The sequence below is a fragment of the Staurois parvus genome, unplaced genomic scaffold (assembly GCF_062004578.1).
Source record: "Staurois parvus isolate SC_StPar_1 unplaced genomic scaffold, SC_StPar_1.0 ptg000165l, whole genome shotgun sequence".
In the NCBI taxonomy this organism is placed as follows: domain Eukaryota; kingdom Metazoa; phylum Chordata; class Amphibia; order Anura; family Ranidae; genus Staurois; species Staurois parvus.
The window spans coordinates 4,371,523-4,399,097 of record NW_028317961.1 but is presented as its reverse complement, the minus strand read 5'-3'; the positions used below and the strand labels follow the sequence as shown (position 1 = coordinate 4,399,097).

The window sequence follows — 27,575 nt, the reverse complement described above, 5'->3', positions numbered from 1 at the left end:
AGTTTACAAAAGAGTTAACATTGTTTAATCTGTCTTTACCGTGGAGTAACAAGGACGCCACATTTTTATGATCGAACAGATTTTTTTCTGTACTTATTAAAAATGGGATTGGCCCGAAAAAGGAAACCAATGCATCCATCATATCTATAGACTGGTAAGCTGCATTGTTTTTATTGTTGGGTTTAGATGCACTTTAATTTTTTTGCTGACCTTTCCGGTAAAAAGAAAAATGTGTGCACTATACATAGCTGAATTTTTGAACTGGTAACAAAATAACTGTCACTTTGAATGTGCCCCTAGAAAATAAACATCAAATAAAAATCTTTTTAGTTGATGTCATTGCCTTTGGTCTTTAGTTAAAAGTAAAATTCATTTTATGTGTTAAAGCTGAACAATACTCTGTTCCGCTTCATCGGTGTGCCATCCTTGAGCTCCCCAACATTCTTGGGCGGCTGGTTTCCAGGTCTCGATTGCCAGCAACTGTCATCAGTCAGAGTCAGTATTGACGAATTTGTGCAGTGAGCTGCATGTACGCAGCTCCTTGTACAAGGGTGGACAGGCAGGTAAGTAGATTTAATGCAGAAGAGACAAAGCATGTATCTTTGGCATTAAAAATCCTGCCTGTCCACCTATTTTATTACTTTAGTCTAAAGTTCCACTTTAAGGCAACATTGACTTAACATTTTCTTGTGTTTGATAATGCCACAGCCTGCTTTTTATTGCAGTATGAATGTTTTAACATGGTTACTCTTCCTTTTGTAGGCTCCCCTTGGCAGTTTGTATTTAATGTAAAGTTCTACCCCCCGGATCCTTCTCAGCTAACTGAAGACATTACAAGGTATTGGTTTCTTTTATACCCAAGAAAATAGGCATTCGTTTTGATTTCTGTTTAGTTTTTTTTTTTTGTTAAGTACAACTCTAGAGAAACTGCTCTATAAACTGATGAAAACATTTTTTTTAGATGTCAAAGGATTGGTAATCTTGGTGGTCTACTCTTGTGATGCACACATCTCTGCTTTGCATGTGATCTCTGATATTTCATGGATTATCAATTTTGTTTACTGCGACAGCTATACAGTTTTCTAGGTCAACTCTTTGCTCATTGGACGAAAGCAGTGATATGATTCACTGTCCTATGAGGAGGCTGTAACACAGCAATCTGAATTGCTGAACTAAGAAGATTGAGATTCAGTTTCCAAATTAGGAACTTCATGTGTTTCCTGGCTGGCTGGGCAGTGTGGAAAATGTATAGAAACTGGCTGTACAGAATTACAAATATTTTGGTGTGTAAAAACTCTGTATTATTGTAAGACAGAGGTTTTACAGAGCATTAATCCATGGCAGTTTGTGCATTAAAAAAAAGGAAGCACAAATAAAATTGCACAAGCAGGCAGCACATCACACTGAACATGCAGTGCATTGTGGTATGTAGTGTAAAAGATAATGGCCGAATGTTTGTACATTTTTGGACCATTGCTGTGCAGTCACAGCCCATTAAAAATAACCTAACACAATGCATTGTAACATGCAAAATACCACAAGGACCTGCAATGATCTAAAGGGGCCCTAAGCATACTGTATATGTTGCAACTGTGGTTTTAGCTGTTTGCCTAGAGTTGCACTTTCAAAAACACTTAGATGTATTATATCGTAGACGTTCCATATCTAATAATAATCTGTTTTCTGTGTTTGCTTGGATTGTGTGGGTATTTTTTCAAATCCAATATAAAACATAAAAAATTGGTTTAGCAGCATGAAATGCACAATAATTTCAATGTGTGGACTTACGTCTGTGTTGCTATAAGGTGTTGGAAAGAAGACTTTTTCTTTCTTATGCCCTCAATATTGTACAATCTGCTCTATACTAAAATATTATTCTAATGTAATCTTTTGAAACCACATCCTGCGCAGAACATGATTCTCTACAACCTGCTGTCATTTGTTTAACAAGATTAAGACTAATATGCATTCAATGCACTTAAAGTATATGTGAACCCTTACTTGTAAAGCAACCCATGCAGTTTAAAATAGAAATGCAAGGCAAAACATTTGTTTAAATAAAAAAACATTATAAATGATCTGATCATTGAAGGACAGGCAGTCTGTTCTCCAAGCACAGCCAGAAAACTGACTGATGAGATGGCTATGCGCTCATGCCTAGTGCAGTCAGTTTGAAATATGAAGCAGGGTGACTGGCAGGAACACCAGGATTTTCACAGAATGGAAGAAATACAAAGAGAACATGACATTTTTTTTTAACACAAGTACATTGTACAACAGACACATATCAGGAATCTGAAATGTTGGGGTAACATACATTTTTAAAAAGTATAACCACAGCCAAACCGTTAATGCACAATTAAAACACATATAGTGTATGCTGACTTTACCTGTCAAAGGATTTGTAAATTTGTACAGCCAATCTTTTGCCCAAGCTGCATTGCTAAACAATTGAAAAACACAGTTCCTAACTAAGCAATTAATCTTCCTTGATTTTGTGGAATCAGCATGGAGTATGGCGCTGACCCAGAAAGAAATGTATCTGCCCTAGTAATGACCCAGTTATACTTAAAGCGGAATGTTACCTGAAAAGGAAGAACCATTCCTCCTCCTCACTCATTATTTCAGATTTGTTTTTTGTTTTCTTGGAGCCAGTACCTATTTCTGACTGGTACTGGATGTTTTGCCACCGCCTCCCCAAGAACCTCCTGGGACATGTGTTAAGGCCCAGGATATTGTAGAACCAGTCTAAATGTGCAGCATGTCATGGTCAGCTTCCTTCATCGAAGATGGCAAAGACTGGCAAAGAAAAAGCCTGGGTGATGGCAGCGCTGTATCCCTGAGCTGGGTAAGTATATTTATTTTAAAAGTCAGCAGCTACAGTATTTGTAGCTGCCAACTTTTAATTTTTAGAGAAATGAGCCAAGTTCCTCTTTAAACAAAAAGTTATCAGAGTGACTTTTCTGAACAGCAAGGTATATTTAATGCAAGAATGGCTATCCAAATGTGCATTTATTTTGCCAGATAAAACTGTAAGGCCTCATTCGCTTGTGTATACCTATCTGTACACTCGTGCGAAGGGCTGTTTATGCCCACGAGCAGGAAGTCCCACTCATGTCTGTTGGGATGCAGTCTATGTAATGACAGTTACGCAGTACAAGTGGCCAGTCATTGAGGAGTTAATTGTGATCCTCCTGCTTGGCTTTCTCCCTGGCAACTGTTGGGTTAAATCTGTGTGAGGCTGTTCGGGTTTACTACAACTTTAACATTCCAACCTTCTGGCTTTAAGAAACACTTAAAAAAAAAAAATAAAACTTTTGTCAATTGCAACTGTTTTTGCAGAGGAAAAAAATATGGAATCACTCAATTCTGAGGAAAATATTTTGAAATCGCCATGTACTTTGCAGTTTAAAAACAGACATCTGCGAATTAGTCTGCAGTTAGAGTGCTTGCACACCTTGGTGAGCTGTTGCACCAAGCTGATAGACATGAATCATGGCTCCAACACGAGAGATGTCAGTTGAAACAAAGGAGAGGATTATAAAACTTCTTCAAGAAGGTAAATCATCATGGAATGTTGCAAAAGATGTTGGTTGTTCCCAGTCAGCTGTGTCTAAAATCTGGAACAAGTACAAATCAAATGGGAAGGTTGTAAAAGGAAAGCATACTGATAGACCAAGGAAGACATCAAAGCGTTAAGATAGAAAACTAGGATAGAAAACTTTAAAGCAAATATGTCTTGAAAACAGAAAATGCACAACAAACAAATGAACAAATGGGCAGAAACTGGGGGCAGAAAATGTCTGTGACTGAACTGTAAGACATCGCCTAAAGGAAATGGAATTTACATACAGAAAAGCCAAATGTAAACCAGTTAACACCTAAACAAAAAAAAACAAGGTCACAGTGGGCTAAAGAAAAGCAATTATGGACTGTGGATGACTGGATGAAAGTGATATTTATTGATGAATCACAAATCTGCATTGGGCAGGGTGGTGATGCTGGAACATTTTGTTTGGTGCCGTACCAATGAAATCTATAAAAATGACTGCTTGAAGAAAACATTCAATTTTCCACAATCAATGATGGTATAGGCGTTGCTTGTCAGGGGGAGATGACAGTAATTAAATCTTCAATAAATGCACAAGATTATACTGAGATTTTGGAAACTTTTCTTATTCCATCAATTGAAAGGATGTTCGATGATGACATTTTTCAGGATGATAATGCATCTTGTCATAGGGCAAAAGCTGTGAAAACTTTCCTTCAAGAAAGACATAAAATGTCAATGGCATGGCCTGCAAATAGTCTGAACCTCAATCCAATTGAAAATCTATGGTGGAAATTAAAGAAAATGTTCCATGACAAAGCTCCAACCTGCAAAGCTGATCTGGCAGCTGCAATAGGAGAAAGTTGGAGCCGGATTGATGAAGAATACTGTTTGTCAATGGTCAAATCCATGCCTCAGAGAACTCAAGCTGCTATAAAAGCCAGAGGTGGTGCAACAAAGAACTAGTGGTGTACTGTAGTGTTGTTGTTTTTTTTTTTTTTTTTTTTCTGCATGATTCCATAATATTTTTCTCAGAATTGAGTAGTTCCATATTTTTTTTCCTTTGCTTCATCTGCAAAAACAGTTGCAACTGACTACAGTTTTCTTTCTTTTTTTCTTTTTGTGTTTCTTAAAGCTGGAAGATTGGAATGTTGAATGAAAATAGTTTTGAGGCTTGTCTGTGATTTAGTTTTTTTTTTTTTCTACACATTTAAACAATTGAATCAACATTTTCCAAGAGTGGTGATTCCATACTTTTTGCCAGGCGTTGTAGAAGAAATGTTAAGACTAAATCTAAATTTGATACTTCCAAATTAGTTTGAACCATTTTCATTGGAAAAATAATATACAGTGTCTAGCTCCCCTGTACTGTTCCTTCACAGCGTTGCTTTGCTACCTGTGCATTAAACATTTTCTAAAGTTCCTAATCAGTTTGTTAATTTTTCAACAGATATTACCTGTGCCTTCAGCTGCGTCAGGACATTGCTTCTGGACGTCTGCCATGTTCATTTGTGACACATGCTCTTCTTGGCTCACTCACGCTTCAGGCTGAGGTGGGAGACTATGATGCAGAGGAGCATGGCGCTGACTATATCAGTGACTTTCAGTTTGCACCCAATCAGACAAAAGAACTGGAAGACAAAGTTGTGGAACTGCATAAAACACACAGGTATGTTCATACCCAGTAAGATGTGCAATTACAATGTACAGTACTTCACATACAAATTGTCTGCAGTTCCCCCAAGCAGTCAAATATGAATGTTTTTTTTTTTTTTTTTTTTTCTTGTGGAGCAAATATAATATACATACAGTGTATAAAAATGGCAGTTTTACTATGCTGATTTACTGATTTGATTCTAATCTAAAACTAAGAATGACATATCATGCCAATTTAACTCTTTTTCCAAATATTACATATAACAAGCTACTTAATATTAAGGTCCTAAATAAGAAAAGGCTAATTTGTTGCCTCTAAAATCACTTAATTGTTGCTATACATGTCCCAAACTGTATGTTCATATTTTTTTTTTTAATTTTAAAGAAGGAACCACTCTAGTTTTAAAGAAATGCTGACAGCAGAAACGAGCTTCACACTTTTGCTCCTTAAAAAACACTAAAAATGTTTCTAACCACTTGCAGACCAGCGATGTACCTGTTTTTTGTTCGGTTTTTTTTTTGGCGGTTGGCTTTCTTCTAAGTTGCTAAGTAGTCACTGGATTGCGTTTACAAGCAGGAGGGGTTGTTAAACCCCCCCCCCCCCCCAAACCTGAAAGCTAATTGGTTTCTATGCTGGGCCGCACCAGATTTTGCACCATGCAGTTTTAGTAAATAGCCCCCAAAGTGTTAGAAAAGAAAGTGTGTAAGATATAGTGTACATGGCTGAAAAGGAAGGCATTTGACTAAATCCTGGTGTTCACCATTCAGTCTGTACTTTAAGCAGACATTAACATTCTAAAACAGGGGTGTCAAACTCCATTTCATCCCAGGCTGTGCATCAGCATTATGGTTGTCCACAAAGGGCCAGTTGTATCTGTAAGACTAACTGTACAGAGCACCCCATCCCTCCCTATACAACAGATGTCAAGATCCCCCCCCACCATCAGAAGTCAAGAGTCTCCCACCGTTCCTTACATCACAGTGCACCCCCCTTACCTTGTGTTTCTGCTAGGAAGGAATTGGGGGCAGAGCTGGAAAGCAGGAAGTACAGGGCCTGGAGGAGGTCTAGAGTCAGCTGCCAGAGTCTGCTGAATGCTGAGACCAGGGGAGGCAGAGACAAGGAGTTGCTGTGGCTGCACAGAAAAGAGCAGGATCTGTAGAAGGAGTTCTGTCCTCCTCTCTGCTGCCCACTGCTGAGAGGGGGAAGGGCAGAAAGGAGCCTCTCTGTGGCTGCTCAAAGAAGCACAGGATCTGGCTGAGGAGTTCTGTTGTCCTCTCTGCTGGCAATACTGAAACAAGGTAAGGGCAGAGACTAGGGGGTGCCACAGCTGCAGCGAGGTGCAATGGTTGCATGAAATGGTCTGGTGTGCCAGATTTGGCCCATGGGTCTTGTGTTTAACACATGTTCTAGAACAGTGTTTCTCAACCTTTTTTCAGTCAAGGCACCCTTTAAAATTATGGATAATCTCAAGGCACCCTTTAAAATTCTGCACAATCTCGAGGCACCCCATTTTAAAATGTAAAAAACTATTCCACACATCCACACGCATTGTACACCCAACATTAGAGGTGATATATTCTTCCAAAGCAAATATACCTTTGAACACTGATACTGACTATTGTTCCAAGGTGTCTCTCAGTTTCTGTCCCTCACTCTCCTAATATGACCCCAGTGCTGACAGGGAGGGGCAGGGGATGATGTGCATGCACCTGACATCCTCCTTATCAACTGATGATGTCATTGGTTGTTAGGATGCCGGCGGCTAGAAGGTCATAGAAGTGCACAATGAAAACCTGTGGCTTTGTGTACTAAAAGGCAGGATTGATCCACCTGCTGGATGGTATTCAATTTTTAGGCATTTTGCCAAGGTACCCCTGAAGAAGCCTGAAGGCACCTTGGTTGAAAAAGGCTGTTATATAATATTGAAACATCTTGACAGAACAGTTTTTACACCATATGGTTTACCTTGTCCTCTAAAATGACCTCCTAACATAATAAATCCCACAAGATGGCTGCCTGTGACATTTTTTAATCTCCCTCTATGCTAACAGTTGGCATTCGTTGTTTTTCTATAAAATGTAAACTTATCTGGATGTAGGAAACATGGTAAAAAATTACCTTTCAGATCATATTACATTTTTACATATATTACATCTTAGAGGTTCAAACTTTCTACTCCTTACACTATTTGTGGTTGGATACTTGATATAAGGAGTCTCAAGTGCGGCCTCTGATTTCGCCAGAGGGCGCACATAATATACAGTGGATGTAATTCCACAGAAAGCTGTCAGGGACTGCAGACATATGACAGGAAATGGTCTGTGACTGCAAACACAGGAGACGTTGGAGTCTGGGAACATACTGCCAGAGACAGTCATGGATTTGGAGACAAGTTGTGAGCCAAAAATCACTGCTCTTTGAGCCCCCATATCAATGCTCTCACAGTTGTGACACCTTAATAATTACATTTGATATTACTCTAACTAAGCTCTATTATAAAACTTTATTAGGAAAAAAAATAAATAAAAAAGAGCAGACAGCACAGAAAAAATAAAATTGTGTAAAACAAAATAGCCTAACTATTTAACTGCTCAAAGCCTGTCTAAAATAATTCTTCCCCTCACTAGTAAGCATCAAAACACAGACTACCGTCTACAAGGCTCCCACAGTAAGTGCCCAAGTGGCTGCAGTCTGGTCACCAGGATCTTACACTTTCATTATTTGTTGGTCTTGAACATACACATTCTTAAATGGAAGCTGCATCATAAATTCCAGCTCTGCATGCCTTAGGATGTGCAGTTTTTTGTTGAGTGTTTTTCCACAAAGCTGCTAATGCAATTTATTTGAAATTTTGGAAGCAGAATTTTTGGGGTATCTATTGGCTATCTGATCCATCTTCTCTTCTGTCAATGAGCTTTGGCTTGTTACCTTTGTTTCACTGTGTTTGGCATATGCCAGTGTTCATGTCTGTTTTGCTTTAACCATTAAAAAGAATGTTGCCATAGTTTTTTGCTAAAAAAATTAGCATGTACTATTTGGCTTGTTTGGGATTTTGTTAGTTTCCTTATGTGCTTTAAAAACTCACTTCAGGTTGCTGATTGCAGCTCCTGTTTTACAACCAACACAAATGTCTAACAGGAAAGTAATTTAAAATGACTCACTTGTATTCATTTTATTTCATTGTAGATTACACATTTTAAAACTAAATTTAATTTTCATGAGGTATTTTAGTTATTTAGCCCACGCTCTGTAGCAGCTCATGAACCGAGCACCAATTTACCTGGAGGCTATTGGATTTCACCCTGTGGTGAAATAGCACATGAGAAATCAACTCCTACTATGAGAAGGGAAATCCTATTATGAAAAATTTGCATTTGCGAACTTATATGAAGCCACCTCCTTCTTTAAAGTGTTGTCCTCCTATCATCTATTAAATTACTAGCATTAGGAAATGGCAATAAATAAATTAAGATCAATTTATCTTGGAGGTTCTTTTTTTTTCCTGTGGTAAAACACAAGGGATCAGCTCTCACATGTGTATGAACTCAGTAAAACAGAGAGTAACAGTCACTTACATACTCATGCCATGTTTTATTTGTTTTTAGAGGACTTACACCAGCACAAGCAGATATTAATTTCCTAGAAAATGCAAAGAAATTGTCAATGTACGGTGTGGACCTGCATCATGCCAAGGTAATTTACTTATTTTAATGTATATGATATCAAGAATAGGATATTTGTAATTTATGCCTAAAATTATGTAAAGGACCAAATTGGATGCTTCTAGGTCTCTTTCATACAGGTGGTTCACTCCGATACCCCATGTCAGTTTTTCAGGCAGATCTGAGAGGCAGCTTTGTGTTGGTCTAAGGACAGGTGGATGGAAACAGATGAGCATCCATTCACATTTGACTACCTTCCCCCCCAAAAAAGGAAACGTTGCTTTGTCTTTTTACTTTTTTTTGGGGGGGGGGGGGCAAAAACATGAGAGACCTAAGGTAGTTGGATGTATACGGACACGCGTTTGATTACATCCGCCTGCCCATAGACTTTACATGGGTCCATTAAGCTCCAGAAGGGCAAAACTGAACAGCAGTGGATGTCACAAAAGTCATCCATACTGTTTGGCTCTATTCCAGAAGAGGATTTGTTCAAGGATCTCCTGCTGATCGGAATGGACATGGTTGGGAAAGGCCCTGAAGACTGTCAAACTCAGACTCCCACAATCTGCTGGTTTAAATTTACATAGTTAGTGGAAGCAAACTTACAAAGAATGTTTTGAAAATAAAATGTAATTAAAATGGTTGAAAACTTTTGAAATGCAAAATGGACAAAGCATATCATCATATAAAGTGTTTCCATAGTGTAGATACTGGTGATTCTCTCCTTCCTCTGAGGCTGTGTTTATTCCCTCCACTCAGGTGTCAGATTACACTCACCTCTGTGCTGCGGAGTGTGTGTGATGTCAGATCCCTGTCTCCTGGAAGTACGATTTGCTTTGGGTACAGTAATAGTTCTCAATCTTAGGAACACCAGGGCCTGGTAAAGTCTTCCAAAAGCTTCCATGGCCATGATCGACCTGTTGCTGACCTCAATTGTAAACCTTCCCTACTCTGTCCATAATAGACAAAACAGTTTGGACTATAAATACACCTAAAATCAATAACTTATTGCAATATGAAACAATAGGGCTGATCTATTAAAACCTGAAGAGAAGTACGATTGCAGTTGTATCCCACAGCAACTGATATATTTCCTGCTTAGGATCCATGAACACTGGGCTTAAAAAACGCTGCTTCTACAGGAGTTGTGTTTTGCATGTAGAAACCACTCAAATGTGCAGGAACATATTTTATGGCAGAAAAAAAAACCCTTCTAGTTTTCATTTTTGAGATGAGTTTTCTGGCAGAAAAAAAACTCTAAACACTTGTAAACGCCTGTACAAAATGCTGTATATGAGCATTTTTTAAGCCCAGTGTGCATGGACTCTTAGGCCTCATTCACATCATACATGTAGAAAGACTGATAGAAAAAAATGCGCAGATTTCAGTTACAAAGGCACAAGTTTACAGTGAGCATTTCAGTGAGTTTTATACACGTTGCAGATTCCTGTGCAGAAAAAATTTGCACATGATACTAGTATTGTGGTGTGAACAGGGCACATAGAGAACAATTGTTTTCTTTGTGTCCTTGCAGAACTCGTGCATAAAAACTCAGGTCTCTGCACATGGTGTGAACGATGCCTTAAAGTTTCCCCAAAATAAAAAGTGAAATCTAATTTGCATTAGTTACAACTCCATTTCTCTGTTACATAGTTAGTCTGGCTGAAAAAAGACAAAAGTCCATCTAGTTCAACCATAAAACCATGTTCAATTCAGATTTTTTAAAAATGTAATATTAAGTCCCTGGAAAAGATATTTTTGCCTAGGGACTCCTCCCATGAATGCACACACCAAGCAGAATGGATACAAGCTTGCAACAAGCAGTTTCAAACTGTGTATCAATGAAAGATTGCTGAGCCTCGCAGAGAGCAGGAAAAAGGCTACAGAGTCAGGGAGGCGTGCAGCTCCAGCAATAAGAGGCTTGGAGGAGAATGTGAGAGCATATCCCAAGTTGGCCAACTCCCCGAACCGCAAGCATACCTAGCAGTAGATTGCACGTCTCCCTACCAACCTACCATGGGCGCTGCAGTTCAGCTGAACCTGGTGGCCACAGGAGGCTTCTGTGTATTTTTTACTTAGCTCTTTGTTTACCAACAAACTCTTCTTCCCCTTCAGATGGGACTCCTGCCTGTCAGTGGGTCTTTACTGCATGTCACAGGGACGGACTTGTACAATCAGACATCAGCAGCGTATATGACAACACCTCCATGACCCCAAAAATCCATACTGTCTTGCACACCGTCTGGCCCTCGAAACAAGGGCAGAGCTGCAATCCTACTGCAGCTTCTTTGGTTGCTGCTCTGTAGGGAAGCTGGAGTCAGGTGTGCATCACTTTGAGGGAATGTCAGAGGTACATAACAGCCACTCAAGGAGCCAGCAGAAAAGCAGTACAGCACACTGCAGTCATACTGCCACCATCATCTGCTCCAACAGATCTGCTCTTATCTGTCAGAGCAGGCAGGAAACCAGACCCCAGCAGGAGGAACCACTGCTCTAGAGAGTTCTGAAGGAGAGAAGACTGCAGCTAAATGGGTAAAGCGTATGTGGGATGATTTGCTTAATTATGGTTTATCACCTGAGGCTAGTCATTACAGTGGGCCAATGTAAAAGTTTAATACTACTTTAAAAAAGAAGTATGGCTTGCCCCCCATTTATACTTTCTTAGGTGGATACAGCATCTGGATGCAGCATCGGTCAGATGCTGCATCTGTCCCCCACCGGCTCTAAGGGTCAGAAATCTGCGAGCTACAGTGAAGAAAATAAGTATTTGATCCCCTGCTGATTTTGAATGTTTGCCCACTTACAAAGAAATGATCAGTCTAAAAATCGAATTGTAGGTGTATTGTAATACTGAGAGACAGAATAGCAAAAAAAAAAATCAAAAAATGCATGTCTAACAAATTAACCACTGTTTTGCATGTTCATGAGGGATATAAGTATTTTATCTGTCTTTCATACAGGTAACAAGCTGAGATTAGAAGCAGTCTCTTAAAGGGAGTTCTGCTAATCTCAATTTGTTATCTGTATAAAAGACACCTGTCCACAGGAGCAATCAAACAATCAGATTCCAAACTCTTCCCCATGGCAAAGAGCTGTCCAAGGATGTCAGGGACAAGCTTGTAGACCTACACAAGGCTGGACGGGGCTACAAAACTATCGCCAAGCAGGTTGGTGAGAAGGAGACAACAGTTGGCGCAATCATTCGCAAATGGAAGAAACACAAAACATCTGTCAGTCTCCCTAGGTCTGATTCACCATGCAAGATCTCACCTCATGGAGTGTCAACGATCATGAGAACAGTGAGGAATCATCCCAGAACTATACGTGAGGATCTTGTCAATTATCTCCAGGCAGCTGGGACCAGAGTCACCAAGAAAACAATTGGTAACACACTACGCTGACAAGGATTGAAATCCTGCAGTGCCCACAAGGTCCCTCTGCTCAAGAAAGCACATGTCCAGGCCTGTCTGAAGTTTGCCACTGAACATCGGAATGATGCAGAGGAGGACTGGTTGAAAGTGTTGTGGTCAGATGAGACCAAAATCGAGCTCTTTGGCATCAAGTCAACTCACCGTGTTTGGAGGAGGAGGAATGCTGCCTATGACCCCAAGAACACCATCCCAACTGTGAAACGTGGAAACATTCTGCTTTGGGGGTGTTTTTCTGCTAAGGGGACAGGACAACTGCACCGCATCAAAGGGACGATGGACGGGGCAATGTACTGTCAAATCTTGGATGAGAACCTTCTTCCCTCAGCCAGGGTATTGTAAATGGGTCGTGGATGGGTGTTCCAGCATGACAATGACCCAAAACACATGGCCAAGGCAACAAAGGAGTGGTTCAAGAAGAAGCACAGTAAGGTCCTGGAGTGACCTAGCCAGTCTCCAGACCTTAATCTGATTGAAAATCTGTGGAGGGAGCTGAAAGTTCGAGTTGCCTAATGTTAGCCACCAAACCTTAAGGACTTGGAGAGGATCTGCCAAGAGGAGTGAGCCAAAATCCCTCCTGAGATGTCTGAAAAACCTGGTGGCCAACTACAGGAAACATCTGACCTCTGTGATTGCCATCAAGGGATTTGCCACCAAATACTAAGTCATGTTTTGTGAAGGAGATCAAATACTTATTTCCCTCATGAACATGCAAATTAGTGCATCATTTGTTATACATGCATTTCTTTTGAATTTTTTGTTCCTATTCTGTCTGTGTTACAATACACCTACCATTCGCTTTTTAGACTGATTTCTATGCGAGTGGACAAACATTAAAAATCAGCAGGGGGTCACTCTGGGGTGGATCCCAACTTTGAAGTCGGGATCTTTCCCCAGCCTGGGCTGGATGCGTAATGTCACAGGACTGCACGTCTGTGATCCACATTTGTATTCTTTCTTATAAGTGAAGGAGAATTGGGCAGTAAGACTCTTGCCTGAGCTGAGTTCTGATGGCGATGCTGTTAGCATTGAAGGATAAGTTCACCTTTGGAAAATGTTACATGTTCCACCCGTTTTAAGGGTGAAGCATGTAACATGTTTCAACAGCTGCAGACTCCTCCGAAACCCCACCCCTCTTCCCGATGCCACCTCCTTGTGACAGCGGATGGGGGTTCTTCTTTTCGCACCCATTGTCATAATTTTGAATATAGTGCAGCCATGTGGGGATCCACCAACATGGCCCTGACATTTATTCAGTTTTTAGTGAATGAATGCCTACAATCACTGTCAGCCATTGCGGCTGATGGCTTGTATTTCTCAATGAACTATGAGGGCACTAGTGAGTGCTATTGTAGTCCATTGATCTCTTTGCTCTCAGGTTGCTGCCTACCCGTACAAGAGTGTGCAGTTTTTTATGGGCAGACCGCTATCCTGCAGAAGCCTGAGTTTGCACCCTCAATCTGCTGATCGCGGGTACATTGCTCTGCAGTCTCCTTATAAAAAAAAATAATAAATGCACTTTTTTTTTTTTATTATTATTGTTTTTTTTTTTTTTTTAAAGTGAACTTATCCTTTAAGTAAACTAGAGACTATGTTAATTGATAGTTTAACCCTCTTCCAACAGCTCAGGCAGAGTATTGGTTATCCGCTTCCAGTAGATAGGTCAGTTTCCATCAGGATCTTAAATAGCTGACATTTCTGCTATGATACATGTTAAAAAAGAGCGTAAGCACCTATTCATGAGAGGTAAGGGTGCACTGCTGAAAAATGAAAACTTATATTCTTACAAATGCTTATTTAAAGATTGCTCAGCATGTACTGTTAATGTAGTCTAAAACTGTGATTTCATCTGCATCTACAAGTCATGTGGCAGCTGAGCTCGGGTAAACTCCCAGCAAATTGCAGTCACGTGGGGCTTTCATGAAACTGGAGTACAAAATATGGTGCACTTGATAACAGCAACCAAGTTTCACTTTTTGTTTCATAGAAAAATAAATGAAAATCCAGATTGGTTGCTATAGGTAATTGCTTAATATTTTTTTTTTTGTTCAGTTTTTGTGAATTGAATCCTTTTGCGGTAGCATATTGGAATAAATTGGGTAAATTATACAGTTTTTCAGTGCCAGTGATTAATGCAAATCTGGATTCCATCAATAAGGATGCCTTCTCATATACTGTATGTGCTTTAGTGTGGTGTGTTTAAAAATAAAAAAAAAAAGTAGAGAAATCTTGGTTTGCAGTATCTGCAGTTTTCAGTAAAGCACACCTTTCATGGAAATGATTGACATGTTGCACACTGCTCTGTGTGAAAAGCACATAAATCTGAATGTATTATTAGGTTTAGCATTACTCTTATTAATATTTTATTATTGTGCCAGTGCATTTTTTTTTTTAAATACATCTTGTCATTGCAGAATTTATTGGCGTTTTACCCATCATTTAGTGCTGATTACAACCCCTTTTTACATACAAGAATGCACTTATGCATCTAGTTCTTGTGGCTCAACTCTCTTGCTTCTTCTTTTGCTGGTGATGATACGGGTTGGCAGTACACTGCAAAAAACAGTTCAAACGAGCCAGAGTGCAGAGTCAAACAGTCATTGGTAATTTTAGCAATTCAAAAATGTATTGTTCATGTAATGCCTGTGCTTAATATTTAAAATATGTATTCTAATGTATTATGTTAGGATTCTGAAGCTGTGGATATCATGCTGGGTGTTTGTGCAAACGGATTGCTTATTTACAAGGACAGACTTAGAATTAATCGTTTTGCTTGGCCCAAGATTCTTAAGATTTCCTACAAACGCAACAGTTTTTACATTAAAGTGAGACCTGGCGAGGTAAGCAACACAAATACTTTAATATGCACCACTGTAACAGAATTTATAAGTACAGTTGTGTTCAAAATAATAGTCATATATCACTAACCTGATCAATCACTGTTTTTGGTAGAAAATATATTTCTACATGGCAACTAATTTACTAGCAGGTGTAGTAGAGTAATAGAAATCCAACAGTCATGACATGCATGCTGCTGATTCTGTGTATTGAATCACTAATTGAAAGGGGCATGTTCAAAATAATAGCAGTGTGGAGTTCTATTAGTGAGGTCATTCATTCTTTGAAAAACAGGTGGCAATTATTGCCCTTATTTAAGGAAGGAAGGCAGCAAATGTTGTACCTGCTGGTTACAGTGCATTTCTCTCTGAAATTCTGAGGAAAATGGGTTGTTCCAGACATTGTTCAGAAGAACAGCGTACCTTGATTAAAAAGTTGATTGAGAGGGGAAAACATATAAAGAAGTGCAGAAAATGATAGGTTGCTCAGCTAAAATGATCGCCAATGCTTTAAAATGGCAACCAAAACCTGAAAGACGTGGAAGAAAGCGAAAAACTACCATTTGGAATGGATAGAAGAATAGCCAAAATGGCAAGGACTCAGCCAACAATCAGCTCCAGGAAGATCAAAGAAGGTGTAAAGTTACCTGTGAGTACTGTTACAATTAGAAGACGCCTATGTGAAGCCAAGCTATCTGCAAGAAGCTCCCGCAAAGTCCCACTGTTGAAAAAAAGACATGTGCTGAAGAGGTTACAATTTGCCAAAGAGCACATTGATTGGCCTAAAGAGAAATGGCGCAACATTTTGTGGACTGATGAAAGTAAGATTGTTCTTTTTGGGTCTAGTGGCCGGAGACAGTTTGTCAGACGACCCCCAAACACTGAATTCAAGCCACAGTACACTGTGAGGACTGTGAAGCATGGTTGCGCAAGCATCATGATATGGGGATGTTTCTCATACTACGGTGTTGGGCCTATTTATCGCATACCAGGGATTATGGATCAGTTTGAATACATCAAAATACTTGAAGAGGTCATGCTGCCTTATGCTGAAGAGGAAATGCCCCTGAAATGGGTGTTCCAACAAGACAACGACCCCAAACACCCCAGTAAACCTGCAACATCTTGGTTCCAGACCAAAAAGATTGACGTTATGGAGTGGCCAGCCCAATCCCTGGATCTTAATCCAATAGAAAACTTGTGGGGTGACATCAAAAATGCAGTTTCTGAGGCAAAACCAAGAAATAGAGAAGAACTGTGGAATGTAGTCCAATCATCCTGGGCTGGAATACCTGTTCACAGGTGCCAGAAGTTGGTTGACTCCATGCAACACAGATGTACAGCAGTTCTCAGAAACAGTGCTTATACAACTAAATATTAAGTGATTAAAAGGAAAGCAAAATCTTCAAACATTTTTCAGTTTATATAGTGAATGTTTGCGTTTTGTAAAGAAGAATACAAACACGGCTATTCGAGATGAGCGAATCGAACATGACGAAGTGGAATTCGTTCCGAAGATTTGGAAAAATTCAATTCGCGCCGAATCCGAAGATTAGCACACTTCGGATGCACGAATCGAATTTTCCAAAAAATGGCGGCGACATGTGTGGCGACGGAGCGGGGACCTCTGGGAAGGCGCGCAGACAAGGCGCGCTGACCCATAATGCATTCATTCATGACATGTGATCGCATTAGCCAATCAGCAGCCAGCCAGCCAGCACTGTGTAATGGTGGAGCTATAAATCGCGGCCATCTTAAAATTCTCCATTAGCCTCCGGTCATTCAAGAGAGACAGACCTGTGTGTATGAAGGGACAGAGTTAGGGCCACAGAGACTTTAGGGCCACAGAATCGTTACTCAGGGCCACAGAATCGTTACTCAGGGCCACAGAATCGTTACTCAGGGCCACAGAATCGTTACTCAGGGCCACAGAATCGTTACTCAGGGCCACAGAATCGTTACTCAGGGCCACAGAATCGTTACTCAGGGCCACAGAATCGTTAGGGCCACAGCTATCAAAGAATCGAAAATTTAAAGTGACATACACCCTTTTTTTTTTTGGTGGCTGTCGTGCACAGTTGGTGCTGCAGTTTGCCGATTGTGCAAAATAAACTGACTTTCTGCTTCACAACCACTATTGTACGTTCAAAGAGTTAAATCCATTTACACGCCGGCTGGCGGTAATATTTTTTGGGTGATTAGTGCATTCCAGTGACACAAACGTACAGTTTCCAGCCAACGGCAAGCTGCAATTGACCGATTGTGTACAATAAACTGACTTTCTGCTTCACAACCACTATTGTACGTTCAAAGAGTTAAATCCGGTTTTATTTTTGGGGTGCTTATTGAATTAAAGAGTATGTCAGACAACACGCAGAGGAGGCAATGTTTCAGGAGCGAGCAGACGTGGCAGCAGAGGAAGGGGTCGAGGCAGCACTAGTCGCAGCCAGAGGCCAGTGCTCCCGGTGTCATCCAGCGGTCGTGTCTCCACCGACAACCCTGCCGTCATCGATTGGTTGACTCGGTCGTCTTCCTCTTCCCAGGTCACCTCTGACACCTACAGCCAACGGTCGGTGGGTACGTCAGACACAACCGTTAGTTGGCATGGCCCGGGAGCAAGCCCACTGAAATCACGTGTCCTCGACCTGCCCCTGTCCTTTGGTGTTCCCTCACCAAGCGAAGTATCGCATGCTGTGGGCTCAGCCCCACTGTACAGTGAGGAAGAGCTAACAGGGCGGTCAGGAACGGGGGGAGACATCCGCCTCTTCAGCAGCCAGGCGAAGAAGTACTGGCGAGGAGAGTGGCTCGGTAGCCGGTCTAGAGACAGGTCTGTCTCCTGACCCACACGCAGCCGAGGGGGCTAGTAGTGACGCGGAGACCCTAATTGATGATGATGAGGCTGATCGCACTTGGCAGCCTCGTCGTCATCAGGCTATTGCTTCCGCATCATCAGGAGAAGAGGGTGCCAGCTTGCCAGCGAGCAAAACAGTCGGTGGGTTGCCCAGGAGGCAGCAGGGTCGCAGCAGTGTCAGTGGAGGCAAACGGCCACGGAGTAGAGCACCAGCTCCACTGCAGCCTACCACCACGGCCAGTAGTGGTGCCGGTGTGCACGGAGGAAGTAGCAGTCAGCCAGTGAGGAGTATCGGGGGCAAAGTTTCCTACTCGGCGGTGTGGCAATTTTTTGTCAAGCCGCCCGAGGAAGTAAACGTAGCCGTATGTCGACTATGTGGCCAGAAAGTCAAGCGTGGCCAGGGGGCCAATGTTGGGACTACAGCGTTGCGTCAGCATATGCAGCGTCGCCATTCGGTGGCCTGGGAAAACCGTGTTAAAGATACGGCGGTTCTGCCTGCCCCAGCCCCCGCTCCATCACCCGCTCCGTTACTTGCTCCGTCACCCGACGTCAATCGCCCTCTATCAGCCAGTCAAGGCTCCAACACCTCTGCTGAGGGGAGTTGTCGCTCGTTGGCATCTTCCGCTCGTTCAGATGCTCCTTCTCCTGCTACTCCTCTTCACGGATTCCGTCAGCAGTCTTTCTTGGAATCCGTTTCCAAGAGACAACAGTTTGCGAGCACGCACCCGACGGTGCAGAAGCTGAACGTCCTCCTGTCCAAGTTGCTGGTGCTGCAGTCCCTCCCTTTCCAAGTGGTGGACTCAGCACCTTTCCGAGAAATGATGGCTTATGCCGAGCCGCGGTGGAGAGTGCCAAGCCGTCATTTCTTCGCCAAAAAGGCAGTGCCAGCCCTGCATTCACATGTAGAAGAGATGGTGGGCCAGTCTTTGAGCATGTCGGTCTCTGCCAAAGTGCACGGCAGCGCCGACGTGTGGAGCTGTAACTACGGTCAGGGACAGTACATGTCATTTACGGCCCACTGGGTGAACGTGGTGCCGGCACAGCCGCACCAGCAACTTGGACAGGTTACGCCGCTTTTGCCTCCACGTTTGCACGTCCTTGGTCCAGCAAAGATGTCCGCCTCTACCACCTCTTCTTCCGCCGTGTCCTCAGCCGCCACCCCCGTGCCAAGTCCCATTACCCGACCGGCATATCACATGTGCAGGGCGCAACGGTGTCACGCTGTGCTGCACCTGGTATGCCTTGACGAACGTAGTCACACAGGGGAGGAACTTCTGAGTGTAATGAACAGAGAAATCGACAGATGGCTGTCTCCGCGCAAACTGAAAATCGGAACCATGTTGACCGACAACGGAAAGAACATGGTGTCTGCTCTGCGTCAAGGAAGGTTGTGCCATGCGCCATGCATGGCTCACGTGTTCAATCTGGTTGTCAAGCGGTTCCTAAAATCCACCATCCCACTGCAAGACATCCTTAAAATGTCACGTAAACTTTGCATGCATTTCAGCCATTCCTACACCGCAAAGCACACCCTCCTTGAGCTGCAGCGGCAGAACGGAATTCCACAGCATCGCCTGATCTGCGACGTTGCAACAAGGTGGAATTCAACCCTACATATGTTAGACCGCCTTTACGAACAGCGAAAGGCCATCACCGATTTCCTGATGTTACAAGCGGATAAAGGTACTCCCCTGTGTAACTTAGATGTCAGCCATTGGCAGCTCATGCGTGACACCTGCCGCTTGCTCAGGCCCTTTGAGGAGGCCACGCTATTCGTGAGTTGGCAGGACTATAGGATGAACGACGTCATTCCTCTGTTGCACGTCCTGGAACAAATGCTGTTAACAATGGCTGGTCAGGGTGCGGTAGACGTGGCGCACAGATCTCAACGCCACATGACCCCTGTGGGGGCAGGACAGGAAGAAGAGGAGGAGGTAGAGGAGGACATTGGTGCTCAGGAATTGAGTGAAATGGGTGGTTTTTCCACTCAGCGGACAGGAGTGGAGGAGCATCTGGTAGAGGAGGAGGAGGAGGAGACAGAGGACCCAGATGCACCGTGGCAGTATGCTGTGGAGATGGAGGCAGGGAGTCCCTCGCATTCCTTGGCACAAATGGCCCATAGCATGCTCGGTTGCTTGCGTAGCGACAGCCGAATAATAACCATCAGACAGAGGGATGACTTTTGGCTGTCCACCTTGTTGGACCCTCGCTACCGTTCAAAAATGGTGGCCTTTTTCACACCTGCTGAGAGGGAGGCCAAAATAACGTACTATAAAAACCACCTATGTAGTCAGTTGGTCTCTGCCTTTCTGCGCCAACTTCCATCCTCAGACACTGTGGGCCCTGTGCGCTTGCGTTCCGCTGCCATGGCAGCAGGGGAGGGGTGGGGTGGTAGGATCAGTGGCAGCTCCACCAGCAGCGGCTGCCTCAGTCTGCAGTCGATGATGAGTAGCTTTCTTCACCAGCGCAGTGAGGAAACTACTAACCAGCCGCAGCAGCAGCATCAGGTGGACCTGGAGCAGGACCTCAAACAGGCTTGGGCCTACTTGGACAGCACCCTGCCAACCGAGGTAGACAATCCCCTTGACTACTGGGCAACGAAACTTGACCTTTGGCCCCAACTAGCTGAATTTGCCCTTGAAAGGCTGTCATGCCCGGCCAGTAGCGTGGCATCGGAGCGCGTGTTTAGTGCGGCAGGAGGTATTGTAACTCCGCGGAGGACACGACTGTCCACCCAAAGTGTGGAGAGACTCACGTTTGTGAAAATGAATCAGGCGTGGATTAGTCTGGATTTCAAACCACCAGTTCCGGACACAACTGACTAAATCCGCCATGAATCATGCCCCAAACATGTTATTATTTTTAACATAGGCCTCTGTATGGCCTTCAATTTAAGCTGCTTACGCTTTGCCACTCTGCCATGGGCCCCTGTACCGCCTCCTCTTGCTGCTGCCAGGTCCAGAGTGTCTCATGGGTCCCTGTACGGCCTCCCATTGCTGCTGACTTCATCGCCAGACTCTGCCATGTGCCACTTTCAGGTCTCCTTACACTGTTGGTGGGTTCCATTTTGTGATAGGGTGCTGTATGGCCTTCCATTGCTGCTGCCTCCACCGCCACCCTGCGCCATGTGCCTCTGTCGTCTGCTCACGCTGCTGACGGCTTCCGCTTTTTAACCAAGGCCTGTGTTTGGCTTCCGAATACTGCTGCATCCACCGCCACCCTGCGCCATGTGTCTCTGTCGTCTGCTCACGCTGCTGACGGCTTCCGCTTTTTAACCTAGGCCTGTGTATGGCCTTCAATTGAAGCTGCTTCTGCTCCGCCACTCTGCCATTGGACTCTTGATAGTCGTCTCCCCACGCTGCTGCTGGGGGGACTTTTTAACATAGGCCTCTGTATGGCCTTCAATTTTAGCTGCTTACGCTCCGCCACTCTGCCATGGGCCCCTGTACCGCCTTTTCATGCTGCTGCCAGGCCCGTAATCTGCCATGGGCCCCCGTACCGACTCCTCATGCTGCTGCCAGGCCCGTAATCTGTCATGGGCCCCTGTACCGCCTCCTCATGCTGCTGCCAGGTCCAGAGTGTGTCATGGGTCCCTGTACGGCCTCCCATTGTTGCTGTCTCCATCGCCACACTCTGCCATGTGCCACTTTCAGGTCTCCTCACACTGCTGGTGGGTTCCATTTTGTCATAGGGTGCTGTATGGCCTCCCATTGCTGCTGCCTCCACCGCCACACTGTGGCTCCACACTCTGGTTTTGGCCCCGTGACTGCCCAAATGAGTGAAGTGTGCGGTGATTCTAAGATCGCCGGCACTCATCTGCATGTCATACTGACTGTCAGTATTATTTCTCTTCCCCAGCAGACTCCAAGGGCATTTAAATTAAAGGTACAGTGTTCTGCACTAATATAAAGGCTCTCTGAAGCCTAGAAACACCCTTTTTATAAGTTAAATTCGCGGCGAATATATTCGGATCGAATCAAATTTTTTTGGCGAATCAGCCGAACCAAATTTTTGAATAATTCGCTCATCTCTAACGGCTATTTTTTTGAACAGTCTAATATTCACTTTTCTTAAATTTTTTTAGAGGATCAACACAGATTTGATATATTTTTCTTCATGTTTTGATTTGGAATAGAATGTGTAGTGTTCCCAATGCATTTGTGTGTATGGAAATAAAAGCTATTAGAAGGATTTTGAGCTTTATTCACTTTTTTCAACACATTGCTATTATTTTTGAACACAACTGTATATGTTGTATATGTTTCGTTGTGGTTTGTTATCTAATAACTAGGTAAAATATGTCTGTAATGTGGATATAGATTGTGTCCAACTCAACTTCAGACAGTAGATAACCCCCCCCCCCTGCGTCCTGGCTAGGTCACACCACTGTGCACCTCCACCACATGAAATATACGCTCACCTTACTCTTTGATCCATAACATTACAGGTTAATATGCACTTGATGCTATCAATCCAACTGCTAACACCCGCCAGTTCAAGCTGTGCAGGTAGGTCATACAAAGGAATCGGTCATACAAAGGAAGGTATCGGTCTTTTTAAATATCAATCACCGCTGATGGCGCTGGATTGAGGATATTGCTAAAAAAGGAAGTGCTTCCCATAATGCAATACATTTATTAAAATATGAGGATATCAAAAAGAACCACACTTCTAAAGTAAAAAAGAGTCAGACTCAACCAGCATAGCTAACTTAGTCAGTATACTACTTCCGGTAATGGCTCTGGACCAGAAGTGAAGTAACCCGGCTTCCGTTTCAATGGGTTGCATCATAACACCACTATTTGCACATAGGTTCACAATAATTTATTGGAAGACTAAGCAGCAGATTTGTTTTTTTTGTTTTTTTTTTCAGCATGGTTTTGATTAAGGTGTCACTTGCACTTATGGTCTGGGTGGTTCTAAGATGATTGCAGCTTTTAATCTATAGTGAGAAAAATTGTGCAAGAGGCAAAAAGTGTGAAATCCGGTTAAAAGTAGCATCACTTCTGTGTTCTCTTGTGACGCGCTCCCTCATCCCATGATATCAGCTGCACCACTCGAACCTAGCTCTCCCTTAGTGAAGCCTTGAAAAGCTGGCCATAGATGGGGAAAACTTTGAACGAACATTCTTAGGAAAAGAATGTTCTCAGAAAGTTTAATTTTTCTAATCATTAGTGGAGTCAAATCAACATTCGCTTTTATACCACATTCACAGGAAAATTAAAAGGAGCAGGATGGAATATTTTTTTTGAGAAATTGTATTTCTAACAGTGTTACTAAACCCAGGACCCTGCATCCACTATATCCGGTCTCCCACAGTACACAGAACATGGAAGTGCAATTATTTTAGTAATTATAAACTTCTAAATACCTTTTCTCATCAGCAGTTTATGACTTCTAGCAGAGCACTGGTTAAAGCTTGTAGGAGGAGTTTTCTTTCTGCTCTAGGAGTTTGCAAAACCCCTGACCTCTGTCTGGACAGTGCTGATTGGCTGTGTTGATCACATGCGCGCTCCCAAGAAAGAAAAAAAAACTCAAGCAATACCCACTAAACTGAGCATGTGCATGTGGCTACGGGTTCAGTCTATCTTATCAGATGGACATTTGAACAAGAGGAGGGGCAGACAAAACAGGATCAAACTGTCTTTTTACACAATGCAGAGGATTAACCCCTTAGGTCCCACTGTGAGTATAACAAGCATGCTTCACTGCATATACAGACTGATCTTACCATTATGGGTTTAGTAACACTTTAAATGTTAAAAGCAAACAAAATCTTTCGAACTCCGTTTGAATGTTCTGAAATTTTTATACAAAAAGAAAAGGAATACACCTAAGATTTTTTGTTTAAAATTCTATCCATCTATGGCTAGCTTTAGAGTTTGCTTCAGACTGTATTTAATATATACATTCTAGAGGAAAGAAGGTAAAGGGAGACATCACTGAAACCTTTAAATACATCAAGGGGGTGAATAAGGGTCAGAAGCGCAGTATTTTCAATGTGCAACCAAGATCAGGAACACGGAACATGGCCTCAAATTAACTGTAAAGTAAAATTCTAAACTAGTCTTAGTATTATATTACTGAAAGAGTAGTTGATGCTTGGAATAGACGTCCAGCAGAAGTAGCGAGTCAGTCAACCGTAAGTGGCTTCAAGCATGTTTGGAACAAACACAGATCTACACTCCGATGTAAAAAAAAAAAGCTAAAGAAATATGCAAAAATGTGTTTAAAAAAAAAACAGGCAGACTGTATGGACCACTAGGTCTATTTGTTTTTTTTTTTCTACCGTCACTTTTCAATGTTTCTACCCTGGTAACATGCAGATAGTATTGGTCATAGGAACTAAACATGAACTGAGCAGACCTTCACATACAGTACTAAATTCCTAAGGCCCCATTCACACTTGGAGGTTTGAATGGCGAGCAGAATTGCCATGATTCTGCGTGCAATTTCGAAGCTCTTTGCTAAACTAACTAATCACACAACATGTTCGGGTGCCATTCATTTTAATGGCAACACAAAACACAGTGCGGTCCTGCCACGATTGTTGTGTGATAAATCGCGGCAAACTACATCACACAAAGCGTGTAGCCCAAAAGAAGTTCAGGAACTTTTTATGGGTGACACACTTCGCGCAATGCAGTTTGCTGCGATTTTATCATACAACAATCGCGGCAGAACCGCACCACGTGTTTAGGTGCCATTAAAATGAATGCCACCTGAACATGCTGTTGTGCGATTTGTTATTTTAGCAAGTGTGAATGGGGACTAAACCTTTCTAGCTTTATACGGTTATGTGCATTTCCAAATGTCAAGAACACCTTAAAAAGGAATGTTTATATTTTAATTCTGTATTTACTGTTCTTAGTGAAAGTAAAAGAAAATCTCAAATTTGGGGCTGTCACCTTAACATGAATAGATGGGAAATCTTTCAATGGGTTCACTCATTCTGGTGACAGCCAGGGATGCCCTCACTTTAGAGGGGATTTCCTCTACGTTCATGTTTTGGAGTTGGGACAGGAAATGAAGGGAAATCTCCCCAATGGGACACAGATGGCAATAATACTGACAGGGATTAGAAGTATCCCTTAGTCTAGCCAAATTGAAAAAAAAAAAAAAGTTTGCCTTGATGTTTTACTTTAACCGCTTTCCGACCGCCCTATAGCAGAAATACTGCTACAGAGTGGCATGGGAGCGCATTTTGCATTTCTGGGTAGGGGACGTGCGAGCTACGCTCACGCCCTACCAGTGCAGCTATTCGTGGCTTTCAAGTCACCAGGTCCTGCCCAGTAATTACTCGCCGGCGCCGGTGATTTACGAAGATCTCCGATTGGGAGGAGGACTGTTTTGTTTACTAACAGTTCTCCTCCCTGTCAGGTCGGGCACACTGCTCCTAGATGGATGTGCACAGCCATCCAGAGCATTGTGATTACAGTGGAGTACACAGACTCAGCCCCCTAGTAAAACACTCCCTGCATACAGTTAACCATTGATCGCCCTTCATGTTAACCCCTTCTTCCAGCCCAGTGCCATTAGTACAGTGTCAGTGCTTTTTTTTTTTTTTAGCACTTATCACTGTATTGGTGTCACTGGGGATGTCAGTGACACCAAGTTAGTTCCCCCCAGTGTCAGAATATCTGTTGCAGTCCTGCTATAAGTCACTGATCGCCGCCATTACTTGTAAAATAAATATAAAATCCCAGTATATATCCCGCCATTTGTAAATGCTATAACTGTCACATAAACCAATTAATTTACATGTATTGGGATTTTCTTTAGCAAAGACATGTAGCAGAATACATTTTGGCATAAATCTATGATGAAATTTGATTTTTTTTTAATTTTTTTTACTTGACATGTTTAATAGCGAAAAGTCTCAAATATAATTATTTTTTTTTCCTCAAATTTGGCAGTCTTTTTATTTTTTATAGCGCAAAAAATAAAAACCGCACAGGCGATCAAATACCACCAAAACAATGCTCAATTCATGGGAAAAAAGGACATCAATTTCATTTTGGTGCAGCATTGCATGATCGTGCAATTATCAGTTAAAATAACGCAGCGCCGTAATGCAAAAAATGGCCTAGTCATGAAGGGGAGTAAATCCGCAGGAGGGCAAGTGGTTAAGACCATTGAGTCCTTACTTATTTACAACCAACCACTGATATGAGATCAAAAGATATATTGCAATTGCTATTGCATAGTAGTCATTCACTTTTAATTGTAGATCGCAGGATGGCGTAGATAGTAAAATGACAATTTTGTCATATTTACCCTATGAGGAGGGTTTTTTTTTTTTTGTGCGTGCGTTTTCCGGAACTTTAAACATCCTTTTTGATTATTTTAATTTCTTCTACTAAATTAAAAGGATGATCAGCTGTGGTTCTTGCTTTCAGCATTTTCTTTTTATTGTTACTTTAGTATTCTCAAGTGATAGCACCTTTCCAAATTTTGAGAGGAAATGTCCATAGTAATTAATTGGTTGTCAACCGTTCTTATTCTTGATTGAAAGACTGTGAGAATGTCTTTATCTCAGTTTGTGAAATGTTCATTGTTTTAGTATTAACGTGTGAACATTGTGTTTTTTCAGGTTTAAGTTTCATGTTTTCAGAATGCCTTGACTTTCACTATAATCTTAACATGGTGTTCCGCATCTAAGGTTTTATTTTCTGGTGAATTATTGTTAGCCTACTTCAAGCCAAAATGTTTTCTTTTTCTTTTTTCTTCTCAATCCATTTCTAGTACTGGGGTCACAGAAAAATAAAGTGAGAGGAACTCTTCCCAGTAAAGTCCCAGATGGCAATAACTACCTGATAGATGCAATTAACAAAATCACTAAAACAACCCAACTCATAGAAAGTTAAAAATTATCCCTCGCAGTGTGGCTGCACTTACAATAAAAGGGATAATAGCATGTTTTGTCTAGGGGAGAGGAAACAGTTTTACTTTTCTGATTCTTTACTCCTCTTTACTCCTCCCAACAGTGGACAGCTACCTTGGCATCATCACATCCAGTGCAGGGCCATGGACCCTGCTTTTTTGGTAGATGCCAGGACTATGCATAGCAGTCAGTCAGCTTCTATCTTTCATTTTCAAAGCTTAACTGAACAAGCTAAGGATAGGAGCTGATTGGTTGCCATGCACAGCTGATCCAGATTCTATCTGTTCCAGTTTTGATAAATTCCCCTCAAGACAAGACAGTGCTCACTAGTCCTTTGTCTTCTGCTTGCCTTTTTGGGCACAGTTTTAAGGTTCCCTGTAATACCTTGTTACCCGAGTTGGTATGGTACCATTTAAAATCTGTATGTTTGAAGGATGTTTGTGTAATTTTAGTTAGAAAATAAAAAGCATGTGGAGTCCCCCCTGCTAATTGGCTTGTACAGAAACTTTTTGTTGATTTTTTTTTTTTTTTTAATTTGTTTTCTAGCTGGAACAGTTTGAGAGCACAATCGGATTCAAACTGCCAAATCATCGAGCAGCCAAGAGGCTGTGGAAAGTGTGTGTTGAGCACCATACATTTTACAGGTAAACAATTTGAAGAGATTAAACTGCAATATTATCTATTTTTAAATTTATTCTTCATCAGC

At 42.1% G+C, this 27,575-nt stretch overlaps 1 protein-coding gene across 25 annotated transcripts in view; it reads left to right on the top strand.

The window, feature by feature from the left end:
• Nucleotides 1-27,575, top strand: part of EPB41L2 (erythrocyte membrane protein band 4.1 like 2) — a 296,017-nt gene that overhangs the window by 194,426 nt on the left and 74,016 nt on the right. For all 25 annotated transcript variants that reach the window (XM_089676149.1, XM_089676147.1, XM_089676145.1 and 22 more), the window contains 5 exons: nucleotides 763-838; nucleotides 5,001-5,219; nucleotides 8,813-8,900; nucleotides 14,985-15,137; nucleotides 27,416-27,513. In XM_089676149.1, the coding sequence (XP_089532275.1) occupies nucleotides 763-838; nucleotides 5,001-5,219; nucleotides 8,813-8,900; nucleotides 14,985-15,137; nucleotides 27,416-27,513 (634 nt within the window). The remainder of the gene's footprint in view (nucleotides 1-762; nucleotides 839-5,000; nucleotides 5,220-8,812; nucleotides 8,901-14,984; nucleotides 15,138-27,415; nucleotides 27,514-27,575) is intronic.